This window comes from Mytilinidion resinicola (genome assembly GCF_010093595.1).
Source record: "Mytilinidion resinicola strain CBS 304.34 unplaced genomic scaffold BDZ99scaffold_3, whole genome shotgun sequence".
NCBI classification, from domain to species: domain Eukaryota; kingdom Fungi; phylum Ascomycota; class Dothideomycetes; order Mytilinidiales; family Mytilinidiaceae; genus Mytilinidion; species Mytilinidion resinicola.
In genome coordinates, this window is record NW_022985439.1 from 259,299 (window position 1) to 274,930 (window position 15,632).

Sequence of the window (15,632 nt, forward strand, 5' to 3'; positions counted from 1 at the left end):
CACCCCATCCAACCGCCTCATCTCGTCCTGGTACCGCTCGATCGCGTACACGATGTTCGCCGGCACATGCCGGAAGAAGTGGTTCGCTTCCCCATGCCCGCGTTCTGGAAGAAGAGCCATTGCAGCATCTCGGTACGGAGATATGCTTCGGAAGAAGCGTTGAAACTGCATCTGTAGCTGGTGTCGTATTGTTCAGCTAGATGAAGAAAGATGGCGCCGGACTCGAAGAGGGGAAGTGGTGCCGGGCGTGGTCGAGGAGGGTGGGGATGCGGGTAGATGCGGAGGAAGGCGGGGGGTCTTTTGCGAGCTGGTGAAGAGGTCAAGGCAGGCGGAGCTCCTTCGGGGAAATTGACATCTTTTGGCCGTTTGGGGTCGCGGCTGTATGGAGGGTTGTCGGGGGAGGCATGGTTGGTGGGTATGTGGTGAGTAGAGATGAGAGTGAAGGGATGTGGTTGGATTTAAGTTTGGTGAAGATCGAGATGGGAAGGATGTGTAGATGTGTCACGATGACGTGAAGAAACGGAATACTTTAAGTTTGACAGGGCTGTCTTTTGTATCTGGCTGTTGTTTTCCTCTCTGTTCGAGCCGCAGAAGCTAATGAGCGCCTTGATTTAGTTTGTGCCTGTGCGAAAGGGAGGTCTGATATTCAACGAGCTCAGCCGTCTGCACTAACCACCGCCTCATCAACTTTGAAGCAGTAGCTACGATACCTCGTCATAGAAATCCCTACACTCGTTTACCGCTGTGTGAGGAGCTTCACAGCATTTTCAGTATTCGGAACGAGGGAAAAGTTCGGCATTTTTGACAACTAGTAAACTCGTAAGGCTACTTCAGATAGCGTCGGCAGGATGTGCACAAATTGGATGTGTAGCCGTTACCACCAGTTTCTATTAGTGAGTTGGAGTCCCACCAAGAGTGACAAAAAAGTATACGGCTATCTATGGCAAAGCACCGTAATATCCTGGAAGTATCGAAATAATACAGAAGCTTTCAGGAAGCTAGAGAAATGAACACCCTAGAACCCTCAATCATGCACATTCCCCTTACGTCGCAAAGCAAAACAGCCACCCCTCTCTCTCTCCCATTCTCACCCTCATCGCTCTACCACGAAACCGCCATGCCCTGCGCCGCCTTCCCGACCCCCTCGACCCTGAAATTCTCCACCTCCCCAATGCTCCCCCCACTCGCAACATCAAACACCGTCACGTGCGTCTCCGCGCCCGGCGCCAGCGCATACACAAACCCGCCCACGGCCACGAGATCAATATACCCGTCATTCCCATTCCCGCTCTCAAACACCCGCCCCAATTTCCCCTGCTTCGTCACCTCCACCAGCCGATTCACCAGCACATCCGTCACGAACCCCGTCCCGGACGCCTCGGAGAACGTCGCCCAGCACGTCGCCTGCTGCCCCTGCACGACGAGCTTCTCGTCCCCGTCGACAATACTCGTCACGCCCGCGGCGTCGGTCGTCGTGATGACAGCGCCAAACGACGCGTCGGCCATCAGCACGTCGTTGGTCCCCGGGATCTTCGCGACGCCGAAGAGCACGGCCGTGCCGGGCGGCGAGGAGCGCGTGTCGTGCGCGCCGACTTTCCCATCCGCCGCACGCACAGGGAACGCGGAGACGTAGCCCGTCGTGTTGAGCGGCGGGGCGCCCTTGACCGTCGTGAGCAGCTGGCTGCCGTCGGCGCTGAAGAAGGTCTGCGAGACGGTCGTGAGGGGCCCCGCGGGGGGTGTGGTCTGGTTGAGGGCGAACTCGCGGAGGTGGTCGAGGGGCGAGAGGCCGTGGGGCGAGTAGGTGCCGCACGCGATGCCGGCGCGCGCGCCGCTGGTGGCGACGCAGACGGTGGGGTGGCGCGGGTGGGCGGCGACGGAGATGGGGAAGTCGCCGATGGTGGAGACGGGCGCGCCGAGGGGGGTGAGCTGGGTGGGGTCGTGGGGGGAGATGGCGAAGGCGGAGAGGGTGTTGGAGCCGGGGTTTACGGCGAAGAGGAACTGGGGGGTGTTAGGCAAGCTGTGGAAGGGGGAGTGGGAGGGGGGTGTTTACGTTTCCGGAGACTGTGAGAGAGCCTTGGGAAAATAGAGCGTCTGGGCCGGCCGTCATGTTTCCGTTGGTTCCACTGCCGCCAGCGCCGCCTGTGAGGGTGGTGGAGCCGGGGCTTAGAGTGCCATCGTGGTTGATCTTGAGGGCGACTACGGCATTTGATGCCTCGTTGGAGAGGAAGTAGATTGCCTTCGATTTGGGCGCTGGGCAGTAGGGAGCTGCATGGATGCAAGAGAATAAAGTCGAGAAGACCGAAAGGGCTACGATTGGTCGGATCATTGTGTAAGAAGATGAGGTAGGATTATAGAAGAAGGAGATGCTTTAGAAGTATGAAGAGAATGTTGATTGAGTGATGGCTAAGGTCAGTACTGCGAGGATCAGCCCTCCCTAAATACCAACTAGTAGACACACAATTCCTCCATCCTGATTCCTGAATCTTGAAACAGCTCAGTGCGTTCTTCAGCCCGGTTACTAGATATAGAACACTACTGAGGCACCAAGTGGATAATGTACAAATTGGAGGGCTTCACGAAAAGATATTTGGAATGTCTGTTCAGCCGTGCAGTCGGCTAAGTATCGAATGACCCTTGATCAATCATGTTGAGACCCATGTGTTTGCAAGCCTAGCTCGGCCTGCTGTGAACCTGCGGTCGTGTTGTATACTGCATAGGGAACGCGATTATGGAATCGGGCGCTGCCCCTTGACCTGTTCAGGAGCCATGCAGTTTCTCCGATTACGCAGACTGCGGCACGAACGGTTCGCAGAGTAATCCCTTCGCAGATTGGGAAAATACGTACGATTAGAAGGATCCATAGGCATGCTAGACGTTTGAAATCCGCAGCTGATGGGCACGGGTGGAGACGAAGTGAGAATGTTTCCGTAATCAGCTAAGCCCTTTCCGGTAGTTCTGAATCAGCTAGCGCTCATCGAGTTAGAGGCCCGGCTCCCCTTATTCACTCCCAAAATAAATTATCTCAAGCAGAAAGACTTGGCGCAGCCTCAGGGAATTGTACAGTGCCTCAATATGTCTCTGGGGTTACTGTTTTACTGCTGTTTTGCAACTGTTGTAGGTGCTTCATCACATTCGCGAATTGAGTTGGCAAGATGAAAGCTCATTATCTTGAGCTATCAGTAACTTGATTAAGCCACCCCAGACAGCTCCATCTTAAGAGAGACTCGGCTGAGAGTAAAGAAGTATGACAGAGACATGCAAAATTGTTTCCTTCAGTCGTCAGCCGTCTGGATGCGGTGGACGCCAGTAGCATTAATGGCCAAACTCGATAAAAAAAATTGGATTCATTCGAGCAAGGAAGCGGTCAACGTTCCTGAATCTATTTGATAGGAGCAAAGTGAAGGAAAAAGGTATCTCAAAAGTCGTGATCCGAAAACATCAAAGAAAGCCACCCATCCCTCGATCAAGCTACTGCTACCGCCTCTGTCTCCTCCTTCATCCAGGCCTCTCGCTTCTTCGCAAAGTCCTCCTGCGTGAACGGCAGCGGCGGCAACGTCTCCGCAATATCCAGCAAGATCTCCGTCCTGCTCCTCAACACGTCCGAGTCCTGACTCGTGCGGCTCGCATCGTCAGAGTCGCTCCCCACACTGCCACGTCGACTCTCCAGCGCGCCCTCATGGTCCAAGAAGATGGATCCCCATAGTCGCTCGACATAGTGGCCGTACTCTGGATTACGGTGGTTTGCATCCGTAAATGCCTTAAGTAGCTTCTCGTAGAAGCTCTTCGGCCGCGCCTGAACCGTCTCGCGGGTGACGCCAAAGAAGGCACCGCTTGCAAACCACACAGACTCTGGATGCGGGCCGCCGATGTACTCAGTCCAGAACTCGGCGGGGGTCAGCTGTGCGCGCAGCATCGTCTTGCCGTTCTTGTGGAACCACCACCGGAACTTGGGGTCGGTTTCCCAGGGAAGCCCGGACCATTGGTCGAAGTTGGGGACGACGGGCGTGAAGCACGTGAAGCCGGAGGTGGAATTGCTATTGATTGATCGCGACTTCATTTCAGGCACGGGGACAGTGCTGTGCGGAGGGGTGCGGCCGTCTGGGTTGTAGGCGTCGCCTTGCACGAAGAGAGTCACGTCGGCGATGCTGTCGTAGTAGGTGACGAGGTGGTGGAGATAGGTGTGTGCTTCACGGCCGATGTTAGGCAGCGTGCGGACTTCTTTCCAGCTACCTGAAGCTGGTGTATTGCCTAATGCCGCAAGCCTGTGTCAGCCCTGGTGTAGTGGGAATAACAGTGATTGCTTCTCACGTCTCCCACCTTTCGAGTAGATGATGGTGTCGGGAGCGAGCTCCTCGAGCCAGGACAGCTCTTCATTGTAGTGCGCAACGATGCACTCGAACTCTGGGCTATTCTTCCGTGCCATCTGAGAAACTCCAGTCAGTTGAGGTTGGGGGCTTCTTTCGTTGTGGCTTACTTTGGTCTTGATGGAATAGCTGACTCGGAGTGTTTATTGAGGAGAAGTAGTAAGGATGGCTTGGAGATTTGGGACCAGGACACTATTGAGAGTGTGAAAGTACGAAATCGGTTGAAGCGTAGAATAGGCAGCGGTATCAGCCTCGTGTTATGTTGGTCAACATCTCACCTCCTTCCCTTGCCTACGTCACGCCCCTTCCTCCCCAGATTCAAGGCCCGAGTGCAATATCGCCGTAATCCTCCCGCAAAGGCTATCCAAGCCCTCTCGGCCCCCAACAACGCCAAGCGGGCCTATCGCCCTGAAGAATTGCGGTGAGATCGCAGATTAGGCTCACTGGGTGCGATAAAGACACAGCGCCGCTTGCATCCGTCTGGCGACTAAACACCGCCTAGCACTGGTGCTGGCGTCAGCCCTAAAGAAGGCTTGGTGCGCACCAATCACAACGCCAGTGCCATCGAGAACCAATCAGTCTAGTGCGTCGGGCGCACGGTGATACCTCTTTCGGTGGGACTGGTGGACATCCCGATGACGTCGGTGCCAAACTCGTCGCTCTGGTGTTTCGGGACTCCAGGCTCTATACGAAAAGCTTGACTTCTGAAAGAAGCTTGCAATTCGCCCGCAGCTTCGTAATACGACGAAGAGGATGCACGCAGCTTATATTGCGAGTCCGCCCCTGGTGCTGGTACCACCAGTCGGCATCATCCGAAGTCGACTCCTCAAAGGGAGGTTGTTTTGTGGAAGGAAACGAGTTACTTCGTACACGGCAATGCTTGGACTGCGTTTCATCATCGTCTTATCGCCCCGCCATCGTAGACCGCCACTTCGAAGGTGGCCGTCTTACTTCCCGAGGTTTCGAATGCTAATGGCATCTTCTCACCTTTCCACTTCAAGTCGCTACAAGTCAAGGGTTTACCAATCCAAGGTCGCGGTCTCGTGCGGACATTTATAGAAGTGCTTTAGATATCACGTGACTGTGCTGGCTTCAATTTTCTAAGTTCCAGAACTTTGGATGGGTAGATCTTGTCACTTCTTGGTTCTTCGGCAGCTACACTTACTATGAAGCTAGTATGGGGTGGTGGAGATCGAAATTATATTGATTGGATCACGTGGAAGCACGTGACTGTAAAAAGGATAATATGAAAGAGCCTGACAACTTCGCGGAACCAGCACTTTAAACCTGCATTCTCGACACGTAGACAGACTTAATTTTGAGTGTCAAAAGAGTAATCCACGTCGAGCTCTCTACCAATGTCAAGCAAGTTCACCGGTTGTTTAAGACGTTAAACTTGGATCGTATCGATATCTTCAAAAAGCATTTGGAGCAAGAAAGCAGTGGTAAAGAGGCGCACTCAAATCTACGAGGCGCGCAAGAGAGGAAAAGGTCACATGCTAGTAGATATTGAGCCAATTACTCAGGTTGAAAATTGATGTGAACTCTGTCTTATTTCGGGGGCCCGAAGGCCAAACTATATACTACGTAGGAAGTGACTGTATGCATAGGCAGAAGCACTAATTGGAGGCAGCAGTAGGCAGCATTAGGCAGGGTAGGCCACCGTACCCCAACCCCTCTCTGTAGAAGTTGTAACTGGCTAGGCATGTAGGCAGCTACTATGCCAGCAACTCCAAGTCTGTACGTAGGTGACCGTGAACCGTATGAGTTGTTGATCCTAGGTTGTAGCTGTTACAACCCGAGTCAATTGGAAGGCGGTTCGATGTTCTATTTTATTTCAGTTCTGATCACAAGACTTTGCTGACGTTCTGGATGGAAAGCACCGTGCCTGCAAGGTTGCAGCTAATAGAGGGTGGAAACAGGGAAGAAGCTTTGCGCAAGGAACTCCGGTTCCAGGCGTGCACACAAGGCACGCTTGGATGAAATAAAGATGAGTCATTGTGAACTATAGAATACGACTGTACTAGGACACTGCGTTCGTTCATAGCACCTACTGCTCTAGGAATGCTAAATAGCTGTGTGAGGACTAGGACCGTACGATTGTTGAGGTCCACAAGTCGTGAGCTGTATGGTTTTGATCCGCGCCCTAGTTCACACACAATGAATATATATCAATGCACAGCGCGAGATCTAAGATCGCTGCTCTCAAGAACGACTCCGTTCGTCCAAGCGGTCGTTTACAGTGCTCTGGATGTACAAGGATCTGATGTGTCTAGAACGGTGCGGTGAGATAGTTGGGTTGAGATAGGGAGTGTTGTCTGATCTCAACAGGTGGACTTTCCAAGCCTCGTCATCGGGATGGCCTCCACAGGTATAGTCGTGCCCCGCTTGGAAGATCAAATTGCTGTCTTCAGTCATAACGCAATAGTTTGTAGGGCATTATTGGCATGACCAGACCTGCCGATTTGCGCGAGACTTCGGCTTCTGGAAAGCTGACCGAATAGCAAGAACTAGGTCGTTTGTTGGCTGGGTTCGAAGAGGCTCTGGGTTACTGGTCAAGTGTGGGCAGAGTCTGGTTTCTGGGAAAGATATTTCGGGCGAAGAGCTTTTCGACATTTCTGTGTACGTGAATTCCCATTTTGTGAAAATAATGAACCTGCCTTGGGAAGTCTTCGGGCGAGCTGTGAAAATGCAGCATTCGACCAGAGATTGCCCTCCTGGCCGGCAGAAAACCTCATAGATTCCAAGTCGACTGTATTAACAGGCACAGAGTGGCATGCCATCAGCCTTGCTAAGTGTTCTTGTTCGGCATTTCCAAGACGGGTGTACTTAAGCGCGAGCTATATATGGTGATGTCCTAACTAATAGCGGTAACCGTAGTTGATAGATCCTGCTTTTCCAAGGCTTGTATATCTTGGACATTCGGAACCATCGACACAATGGTATGGATGTTGAGGAGTATCCGAACTATTCACGTTCTGCAGAAGGTAGCATCCTGAGCATACCATAGCCTTCGGCATCACAGCGGCAGCCTTCAGGCACATGTCGAGATATTCTTCCGGAGAAAGAGCTATTATGGCGCTGTCACAGGTCGCGCCAAATACATGCTTCATAGCGTGGCAAGTCCTCGAAAGTATATATTGGTCCATGAGAGAGAGTTTATCGAATATGAGCCAAAGCATATCCACAGGTAGTTGGAGGAAAGAAGACTGCTGCCCCTCTTTAGGCGGCGGTAGCAGGTCCAAGGGAATGGGATCTCGGCGGTAAGGAGGCGGTGACGGCGTCGTTGCATCCGAGGCTGGTGCGTCAACCGCTAGGCGGTGGTAAGAGGGTGGTGGCGACATCTTTGCAGCTGAATTTGGTCGCAGCGGATACACTTCCAGTCTGCGTACACCCTGCTGACGCTGCCTGGAGTAGCCTCGCGAGTGTACTAAGTGTCCACACTGCCGAACTTCACTCTCATTCGGAATACTGAAAATACCATGGGGCTCCTCAGGCAGGGGTGAAGTTTGTGATGGCTGAGTGGAGGTATCGTTGCGACAGTACTTCTCACGAAATCGACCGACAGAATGCACCACGAGGTCGTGAAGGCCCATATTGAAGAAGCCCCGCGAAGGAGAACACTGGCTGTGGGATGAAATGGGCGAGGATGAATGCTTGAGAGGTTGAATGAAGGTTGGAGAGTAACCTGCCGAAGTTGCATGGAGTATCAACACCTGGGTCAACCGCATCGAAGCACCAATCGCAAAGAACAGCGAGTAACTTCTGGCCGAACTTTGGGTACAACGTTCCGAGCGCACAACTAAGAATCATGTGAGTCGTAGGTAACTATGGGTTAATGAAAAGCAAGTACTATGGGTCGCTCATCTACCTGGACACAGAGTCTTGGCATTCAAGCGGCTTCGAACGATCTTGCAGTAACGCAGTATTGGCAATCGTGTGTAGGCAGAAAATACATGCAGAGGTATAAAGCGATCGGATTGGTGCATCGTGTTAGTTCCAAGAGGTTCAAGTTACAATGCCTCGTGATATAAATCCGTATACTCGTTTGCCGCTGCATGAAGAGCTTCATAGTATTTTCCACATTCCGAATAAGAGAGAAGCTTCGCATTTTGGACAAAGAGTAAACTCGTGAGGATACCCCAGACAGCGTCAATAGGGTGTACGCAGATTGGAAGTGTATCCGCTTCTATTAGTACGTTGAAGCCCCATAGACAGTGGCAGGCAGGTGTACGGATTTCTATGACGAGGCATTGTAGCAGCTGGAACTCGGAGAAGGTTTAAAAATGTAACGCTAGTGATTCAGTCGACACGTGTTGAGAAGCTGATAACGAAGAATATCATGATGTACTTATCGGTCGAGGAAGAAGGAGCGATGGAGATGCTGGAGCAAGATGAGTTGATCTCCGTGGACTTCACCCTTTTTTGAGAAACCGACACTTTTCCAAGGCGAGAGAGGAAAGTAGCAAGCTCTTTTCTCCCCTACTCGCTCGCAAGGAGCTCTGTTGTTCTAGATTGTTCAAGATGAATTGAGGTACTTCAGAGAGCGGCAAACTAGCGTAGGGAGCTAACGTCACGAGAAAGAGTGAGTGGCCCGAACGCAGCTTCTCTACTCTTTTCTGTCTCAACACAGCTTCTCCGATCCATTAACATCAACAATCATCTCCGCACCTCACATCAGTCCATCCTGCGACGTTAAATCCAGTATCGGACTACGCACAGCATGATGACCTCAGACAGTAATATGGGTGCGCGTTTTAAGCCCAGCCCTTCTCCTCCGTAGACTAACTATCGATGTTAGAGTATGAGAGCCGCGAGGCAAAGAGTACGAATATTACCTGGGATTTGAAAACAGCAGTGGGCTAACATTCCTTTGCCAAGTCTCGCCCGCGCACCGGCAAGGAGGCCTAAGTGAGTACCTCGGGGGACGCTGGCTATAACATCTCAATAAACATGACTTTGATTAGACCAGTCTCTCTAACTTCGGGGTGGAGAGTCTCACAGGAAGTGGCAGCAACGCCTCTCGGATGAGGCCGCCGCTGGCCAGCTCAGCACCGTCACTTTTCTGCAACGCATCTCGGAACCGATGGACGAGGCCGCAGCTAGCCAGCTCAGCACCGTCGCATTTCTGCAGCCGTGGGTCGCCCAGGACCTTCTGCGAGTCGAGGCACTCAACGCACAAGCTTCTCGAGAGAAGTATCATCGCCATCTCGCGAGAGCCGTCGATGCAGGACTTCTGTCGTTGAGCCAGGCAAAATGTGAATACCATCCACCGACGGAGGCCGAGATTGCGGCTGGCCTGGCGAGGACCAACGACACAGCGGACGTGTACTTTGCCAGCCGGGACACGGTTGTACATCGCCGCCCACCTGAGGTCGAAGAGCTGCTGCAAGTTTTCGACAAAGGACCTATGGGTGCATATGTTCTGCATCTCGAGGCCGAAGTCCATCGCGCGGAGAGGGTCGCATCGATGGCGAAGGTGGAGGTCGTAGCGGCGAGGGACAGGGGCTGGATGGAGGCGAAGGAAGAGGTAGCAGAAGAGTGGAAGGTGATGAGGAGGCGACAGAAGGAGTTGGAACGTGAAATCGAGGAGCTGAGCTCTGCGCTTGGTGAAAAACTAGGCATCAGCAATCTCTACCTGGCCATGAGAGCTCAGGCATTCGAGGCTGGCCGTCAGGATATAAGGGATGAGATTGATGCCTGTGGGAGGATTGACACGGCTTTCACTCAACGTGTGGTAGAGACAACTCCCCCAGACGACGCTGTGGGAGAGTCTCCTATGTCGTATCCGAGCCCTGCACAACTGATACCAGGCAACTCCTAGCCGTTCTCTTGATATCTTTACCTTGATAATTTGGGTTTGGGGGCGTGTGTGACGGACCGTAGAACCCTAGATGAGACGGGAGATATGAGATTACGATGATCGTGTAGTACCAGAAAGTACTCTTTTAACACTCCTTTACCACCTCTTATACCACCACTTGAAGTTCCTTGCTGCCATGTGTTGAGTGCATATGAGATATAAAATTCCGGAGCAAGAGGACTGGACTCACAACTCGTAGACACTGCTGACACTTTGCTAAGCATGTTTGGGCTCCTTACCACATTACCCAAATCTCAAATGAGATGCAAATTCTCGGAGCGTGCAAATCGAGCCCGTAGCACGACGCTCGTCTACCACTGCGTGAAGTCCTCTAACGCGTTTTAGAATACTCAATTGCGATGTACAACTTCGGAGCATGCGAAATCGGATCCCTGTCGTCAGTCTTCCACCAGCGCTTGAAGTCCTCCCTTACTCTTCGAAAACTGGATTGAGACGTGAAACGATGAAGCATGCAAATCGGACTCTTAGCATGACACTGTAATGCCGCTGTCTGAAGGCCTCCAATATGTTTCCGCATTTTTCAGATGCCATGCAAAACACCGAAGCTCGCAAATCAGCCCCCTTAGCAAAGAGTTTGCTGACGATCGCACACCACCGTCTAAAGCCCTCCAAGACCTGCTCACAGCTCTACGCCAGATGCGGAACTCCGGAGCGCGGAAATCAGCGCTACCAGATTGGGACTTTGATACCGCTGCTTGACGTCCTCCAGTGCCTTCTCACGATCTAGACGAGATATCAAATCCCAGAGCACGCGAATCCGATCCACAGCTCCCTCATCACCAGACGTCCGCAACGCACTCTCACCGTAAAATCCTCGCAAGACGCAACCCCCTCACCTCACGAACGCACCTCAAACACTCTCATGCACACATGAAAAGCCGCCACCATAACTTGTTTCATTGCCATTACGCAACTAACCTAAAACTGCCTACCCCCTCCCAGGCTCATACTCAAACTTCGGCCTCCCACCCCCCTCCCCATACGGCGCATACGGCGGCGGCGCCGGCTCCGCGTGCCCCATCAACGGACTCACCACCCCCTCGGCCATCGGACTCGCCAGCGGCGCAAATCCCACCTGCGGACTCACCCCCCCCTCCGCCATCGGGCTCCCCGGCGTCGCATACCCCGTCTGCGGGCTCAAGAAACTCGGCTGCGGACTCGCCGGTCCGTGCCCCGGGTTGCTCATCATACCCATCCCATACGCCGCGCCGTCCTGGCGTGGTTGCTGCTGCTGCAGCGGTACAGATTCCGGGTGCTGCGCGGGGTTCGGGTATTGCGTGAGCGGGGGCGGGGGCATCGGGGGCGGGTTCTTGCCGTAGGGGTTGTATTTGTTGCGGCGCCGGCGGATGAAGAGGAAGGCGAGGAGGGCAAAGAGGGCGAGGAGGAGGATGGGGCCCAGGACGGCGCCGGCGATCCAGGCTTTGCTAGCGGATTTGTGGTGCGAGGAGGTGGGCAGGGCGGTGGAGGTAGGGAGGGCGGGGAGGGGGGTGCCGGGGGGGAGGGTTCTGGAGGAAGAGGGCGGTGGGTGGGAGCTTGGGGTTGAGGAGGCGGCGGCGGGGGATGCGGTGGTTTGGGCGGCCGTGGGAAGGGTTGTCGAGGCTGGACGGGGTGTGAGTTTTATGCTTGGGTATGGAGAGGTCGAGGGTGGGAATTTGAGGTGGGTGTATATACCTGCCGCGTCACTCGGAGAGGCTATGTAGAAAACATGTTCTGTCTCAGTCGCACAGCCTAGCCAGTACCAGCCTGTGTTCTCGCCGCTGGAAACGAGGATGTAGTCCGTGTTGCACGATGCTGCGGGATTGTCACTGCCGTCTATTAGCTTTTCAAGGTATCTCGTAAATTCATGAGGTTTGGAGGGTGCAGAGAAACACACCAAGTGGTCCTGAATCCGCTAGCGAAGACGGTATCTCCTTTGCAGCTCGTCGCAATTACACAATCATCGTCAGGATAGCAGCAGCCGGCGTACGAGTCGCCAAAGGACATTGTCGCGCCATCGGGGCAGTAGTCGGCGACATCTTCATAAGCCCATTAGCGATTTCCCGTACACAAAAGCAAGAGAAAGAGTAGAGAGGCGGTATACATACAAGTGCCTAACGTGCTGTAGTACCCAATGAACGAGTCCCCGCCAAAGTCAGTCGTGAAAAACTGCCTCGGCACGACAGGCGCAGGAGTCACTACGGGTTCAGGCACCGCATTCGCAACGGCCACAAAAGAAGACGACAATGCGACCAAGGAAAATGCGAATGGCTTCATCGTCCCAGCGCACGCATCGAGGAGCGACCCGCTGCGCGAGGAGCGGCGGGGACGCGAGAATTAAAAAGAGGTCGGCTTCAGCAAGGGCACCACGCGATAAGCTGGGGCGTGATCCAGACCGGGTCGTTTGCAGGGCCGAGCGGAGAGGCTGCCAATCGCATACAGGAGGTTGCAGTAGTGCAGGGCTGCGAAGGGTTTGGTGTCGTGAGGCTGAGTTCGGGCGTGCATTGGTTTGGGCTGGCGATGCTGGATGCGGTTTGGCTTGCTTTTGCGATATAGACGTACGGGTGATCCTTTTAGGCCCCAGAGAAGCGGGAATAGGAAAACGTCAGCGATGTGTACTCTATGCATGGATATAGATAGGGCACATGTTTGAAGAGTGATCAGAGCTCAACGCGTTGATGCCTGGATGTATGTAGCTGGAATGAAGGATTCAGTTCAGCTGGAAGACGAGGCTGATGGGCTGAAGAGCGGGGAATCTTTGGCTAACAGATTGCAAAGACAAAATGCACGGAGTTTCTTTGAGGGAAAAACTCACAAATAACAAAGTATTGAATATCAGAGCAGTAGTCTGATAGAAAGGGGTGGCGTTGAGAAAGAGTTGAGGTTTTGGCCAATCAAGTCTAGGTATATGTAGCACGTGATCTTCCTGAAGCTGTCCACCATTGAAGGATGCTGTTGGAGAAGAGCGCCCCGCCAATGATATTAAGAGGACCAAAGCGACAGGCATGTAGCCTTGCAACAGATGCAAGCACTTTTGTGGAGACTCCTGGGGTTTGATTTCAAGGCACATCATTTAGTAGTTCCAGAAAGCAGGTAGGCGGATGCATCAAATGTCTACGCAGATCCGTGGATTGACTCTGTAGGTGGTACCAAACTCCATGCTATGGCAACAGTCCAGCGGAAACCTCAACGGCACAAAGATACTTCATTAATACCATGCTACTGCTATGGCTTAGGCATATTTGGGTATACTAGAGAATGAGGATCACGTGCCAAAAAGGAGGAGCTTCACAGCATCAGCGAATCAGGCGAGGCTGCCCCTGATCAACATCGATTTCTAGCCCGGAGACGTGACAGCTAGCCCGATATCCGTAGCCTCCCTGATCTCCTGCGGCCCCTTCATCATGCGAATCCCAGACTCTCTCCTTCATCTCCCGTAAACCGCCCTCCCTCCGACCCCAACGTCTCTCGCGTTCCACCGGCGACGGTAGCACAAGATGCCCCGCTCGCTATGGCTGATCCCCCGGATCCTGCTGGCCGGCCTCATGATCTACGGCTTCCTCTGGGTGAGGTCCTTCCCGCGCACCTGGGACGACGCGCCCGCCAAACAGGCCCCCAAGCAAGACGCCGGCAAGAAAGGCGGCCACAACCATCCGCCAGACCACAAGGCGAAGCCCAAGCCGCCCCCAGCCAACCCGGAGAAGGTCGTCGTGTCGATTAAGACGGGCGCGACCGAGGCGTTCGACAAACTGCCCTCGCAGCTCCTCCTTACCGACTCGAAATACCTCTCCAACTTGCTCCTCTTCTCCGACCTCGAGCAGGACATCGGCGCGTTCCACCTGCACGATGTGCTCTCCAACATCTCGGAGAAGCACACGGTCAATAACACCGACTTCGACCTCTACCGCCAGCAATACGAGTACTGGGCACTAGGCCTCGACATCGGCGCCCTCAAGTCGGTGCCGGACCCAAACCCCGATTGGCGCACAAAAGGGCATAACGCGGCATGGGCGCTGGATAAATACAAGAACCTGCACATGCTGCAGCGCGCGTGGCAATACCGTCCCTCACGGCACTGGTACCTCTTCATCGACACAGACACGTACGTCTCCCGAAGAAACCTCTACGAGTGGCTGGGCCAGCACGACCACACGAAGCCGTGGTACTTTGGCGTGCCGACCCAAAACCCCCACTTCAAGGACGGCGACACGTACCCCTTCGGGCACGGCGGCAGCGGCTTCGTGCTCTCTGGGGAGGCGATGAAGCGGTTCGCCGTGGACAAGGCCGGGATACCACAGCGGTGGGACAAGCGGATAGCCAAGATGTGGTTTGGAGACTACGTCACCGCCGCTGCCTTGCACGAGGAGCTCGGGCTCAACATCACGAGCTCGTTCCCCGAGTTCAGCGGCATGAAGCCCTCCACCATCCCGTACAGCGCCGAGCTGTGGTGCGGGCCGGTGGTCGCGCTACACCACGTCCGGCCGGAGGAGAGCTGCGCTATGTGGCAGTTCGAGCGCGAGAGAGAAGGGAAACGCGCCCCGATGACCTTTCAGGAGCTGTGGAAGAAATTCATCAAGACGGAAGAGCTCGGCGAACCGCGGGAGGACTGGGACAATCTCTCCTCGGATTTCTCGAATGTGAAGTGGAACATCGTCTTCAAGAAGAAGGACGAGAAGCCCAAGGCCAAGCGCTCAGAGGCCGAGGAAGCGGGCAAGGAAGAGCCCGCCTCAGACGATCCCGACGAGTCGTTTGAGGCCTGCGAGAAGGCGTGCGCAATGCACGAGAACTGCATGCAGTATTCCTTCTCCAACTCCACGGCGCCGAATTTCAACAAGAACGGCGAGACGAAGTGCCATCTCAGCAGCAGCTTCAGAGTGGGCTCAATGCGGGAGCCGGACCAAATTGTGAGCAAGAAGAACCCAACTATTTGGCGGAGCTGGAAGAGCGGGTGGAGGAGAGATCGCTTCGAGCTGTGGGCTGCCCAGCAGAAGTGTGGGGAATAGGTTGGAGATGTGGATGGTATACCCCGTGGCGCTGTATCTGAGCGTGTATAATCATGTATAGACTAATTTGGCTGGAGTTTGAGGATGACATGAGGGCCTTTTGGTTAATGTAGTGTCAGTAGTATAGCGGAGCCCTATGTCCTGTGGGATGGGGATTCTGAGATTTCTATAAATGAATGGTTTTAGTCTCCTATCACGTGCACGTCACCTGACTCACTTCATCTCTTGGCACTTGACAATAATCCACCAGAGTACCTCAGACAGTACCAAGCAATACGGCGCCCTGCCATAGATATTCGTCCAAGTTCCAGTTGGTGGAAATCCAACGTACTAAAAAAAAACCAGTCGCAGCGGATCCGCTTTACGATTTGCGTACACCGTGCTGGCACTGTCTGGGGTCGCTTC

At 53.9% G+C, this 15,632-nt stretch overlaps 7 protein-coding genes across 7 annotated transcripts; 2 read left to right on the forward strand and 5 right to left on the reverse strand.

Annotated features, from left to right (window-relative positions):
* Positions 1–1,101: 1,101 nt before the first annotated feature.
* Positions 1,102–2,867, reverse strand: BDZ99DRAFT_506055 (uncharacterized protein; the record flags this gene model as incomplete). Its single annotated transcript, XM_033724149.1, has 3 exons — positions 1,102–1,998; positions 2,051–2,250; positions 2,846–2,867. The coding sequence occupies 3 exons, from the start codon at positions 2,865–2,867 to the stop codon at positions 1,102–1,104; spliced, it is 1,119 nt and encodes a 372-aa protein (XP_033581552.1).
* A 470-nt stretch (positions 2,868–3,337) lies between these two features.
* On the reverse strand, positions 3,338–4,798 carry BDZ99DRAFT_434293 (uncharacterized protein). Its single transcript, XM_033717437.1, has 3 exons — positions 4,475–4,798; positions 4,318–4,423; positions 3,338–4,248 (listed from the first exon to the last, which is right to left on the reverse strand). Exons 2-3 carry the CDS (start codon positions 4,421–4,423, stop codon positions 3,464–3,466), a joined length of 891 nt encoding a protein of 296 aa, XP_033581553.1. The 5' UTR covers positions 4,475–4,798; the 3' UTR covers positions 3,338–3,463.
* Positions 4,799–5,884: 1,086 nt separating this feature from the next.
* On the reverse strand, positions 5,885–6,168 carry BDZ99DRAFT_458600 (uncharacterized protein). Its single transcript, XM_033718949.1, has one exon. It carries the CDS (start codon positions 6,069–6,071, stop codon positions 5,916–5,918), a length of 156 nt encoding a protein of 51 aa, XP_033581554.1. The 5' UTR covers positions 6,072–6,168; the 3' UTR covers positions 5,885–5,915.
* Positions 6,169–6,919: 751 nt separating this feature from the next.
* BDZ99DRAFT_472000 (uncharacterized protein) lies at positions 6,920–7,708 on the reverse strand (the record flags this gene model as incomplete). The annotated part of the gene is made up of 2 exons (XM_033721759.1): positions 6,920–7,204; positions 7,370–7,708. 2 exons carry the CDS (start codon positions 7,706–7,708, stop codon positions 6,920–6,922), a joined length of 624 nt encoding a protein of 207 aa, XP_033581555.1.
* Positions 7,709–9,450: 1,742 nt separating this feature from the next.
* Positions 9,451–10,188, forward strand: BDZ99DRAFT_472001 (uncharacterized protein; the record flags this gene model as incomplete). Its single annotated transcript, XM_033721760.1, has 1 exon — positions 9,451–10,188. The coding sequence occupies one exon, from the start codon at positions 9,451–9,453 to the stop codon at positions 10,186–10,188; it is 738 nt and encodes a 245-aa protein (XP_033581556.1).
* A 1,537-nt stretch (positions 10,189–11,725) lies between these two features.
* Positions 11,726–12,541, reverse strand: BDZ99DRAFT_566564 (uncharacterized protein; the record flags this gene model as incomplete). Its single annotated transcript, XM_033727596.1, has 4 exons — positions 12,333–12,541; positions 12,122–12,263; positions 11,920–12,053; positions 11,726–11,847 (listed from the first exon to the last, which is right to left on the reverse strand). Coding segments are annotated over exons 1-4 (567 nt in total), but the record flags the coding sequence as incomplete, so codon positions are not given.
* A 1,024-nt stretch (positions 12,542–13,565) lies between these two features.
* On the forward strand, positions 13,566–15,420 carry BDZ99DRAFT_458602 (uncharacterized protein). Its single transcript, XM_033718950.1, has one exon. It carries the CDS (start codon positions 13,722–13,724, stop codon positions 15,225–15,227), a length of 1,506 nt encoding a protein of 501 aa, XP_033581558.1. The 5' UTR covers positions 13,566–13,721; the 3' UTR covers positions 15,228–15,420.
* The last annotated feature ends 212 nt before the right edge of the window (positions 15,421–15,632 follow it).

Excerpts from the sequence above, each read along its gene's own strand:
- BDZ99DRAFT_458600 (XM_033718949.1), bottom strand. The coding sequence starts at position 6,071 with ATGCCTAGCCAGTTACAACTTCTACAGAGAGGGGTTGGGGTACGGTGG.
- BDZ99DRAFT_458602 (XM_033718950.1), top strand. The coding sequence starts at position 13,722 with ATGCCCCGCTCGCTATGGCTGATCCCCCGGATCCTGCTGGCCGGCCTC.
- BDZ99DRAFT_434293 (XM_033717437.1), bottom strand. The coding sequence starts at position 4,423 with ATGGCACGGAAGAATAGCCCAGAGTTCGAGTGCATCGTTGCGCACTAC. Across the intron at positions 4,249-4,317 it reads CACCATCATCTACTCGAAAG|GCAATACACCAGCTTCAGGT; the intron begins GTGGGAGACGTG and ends TTGCGGCATTAG.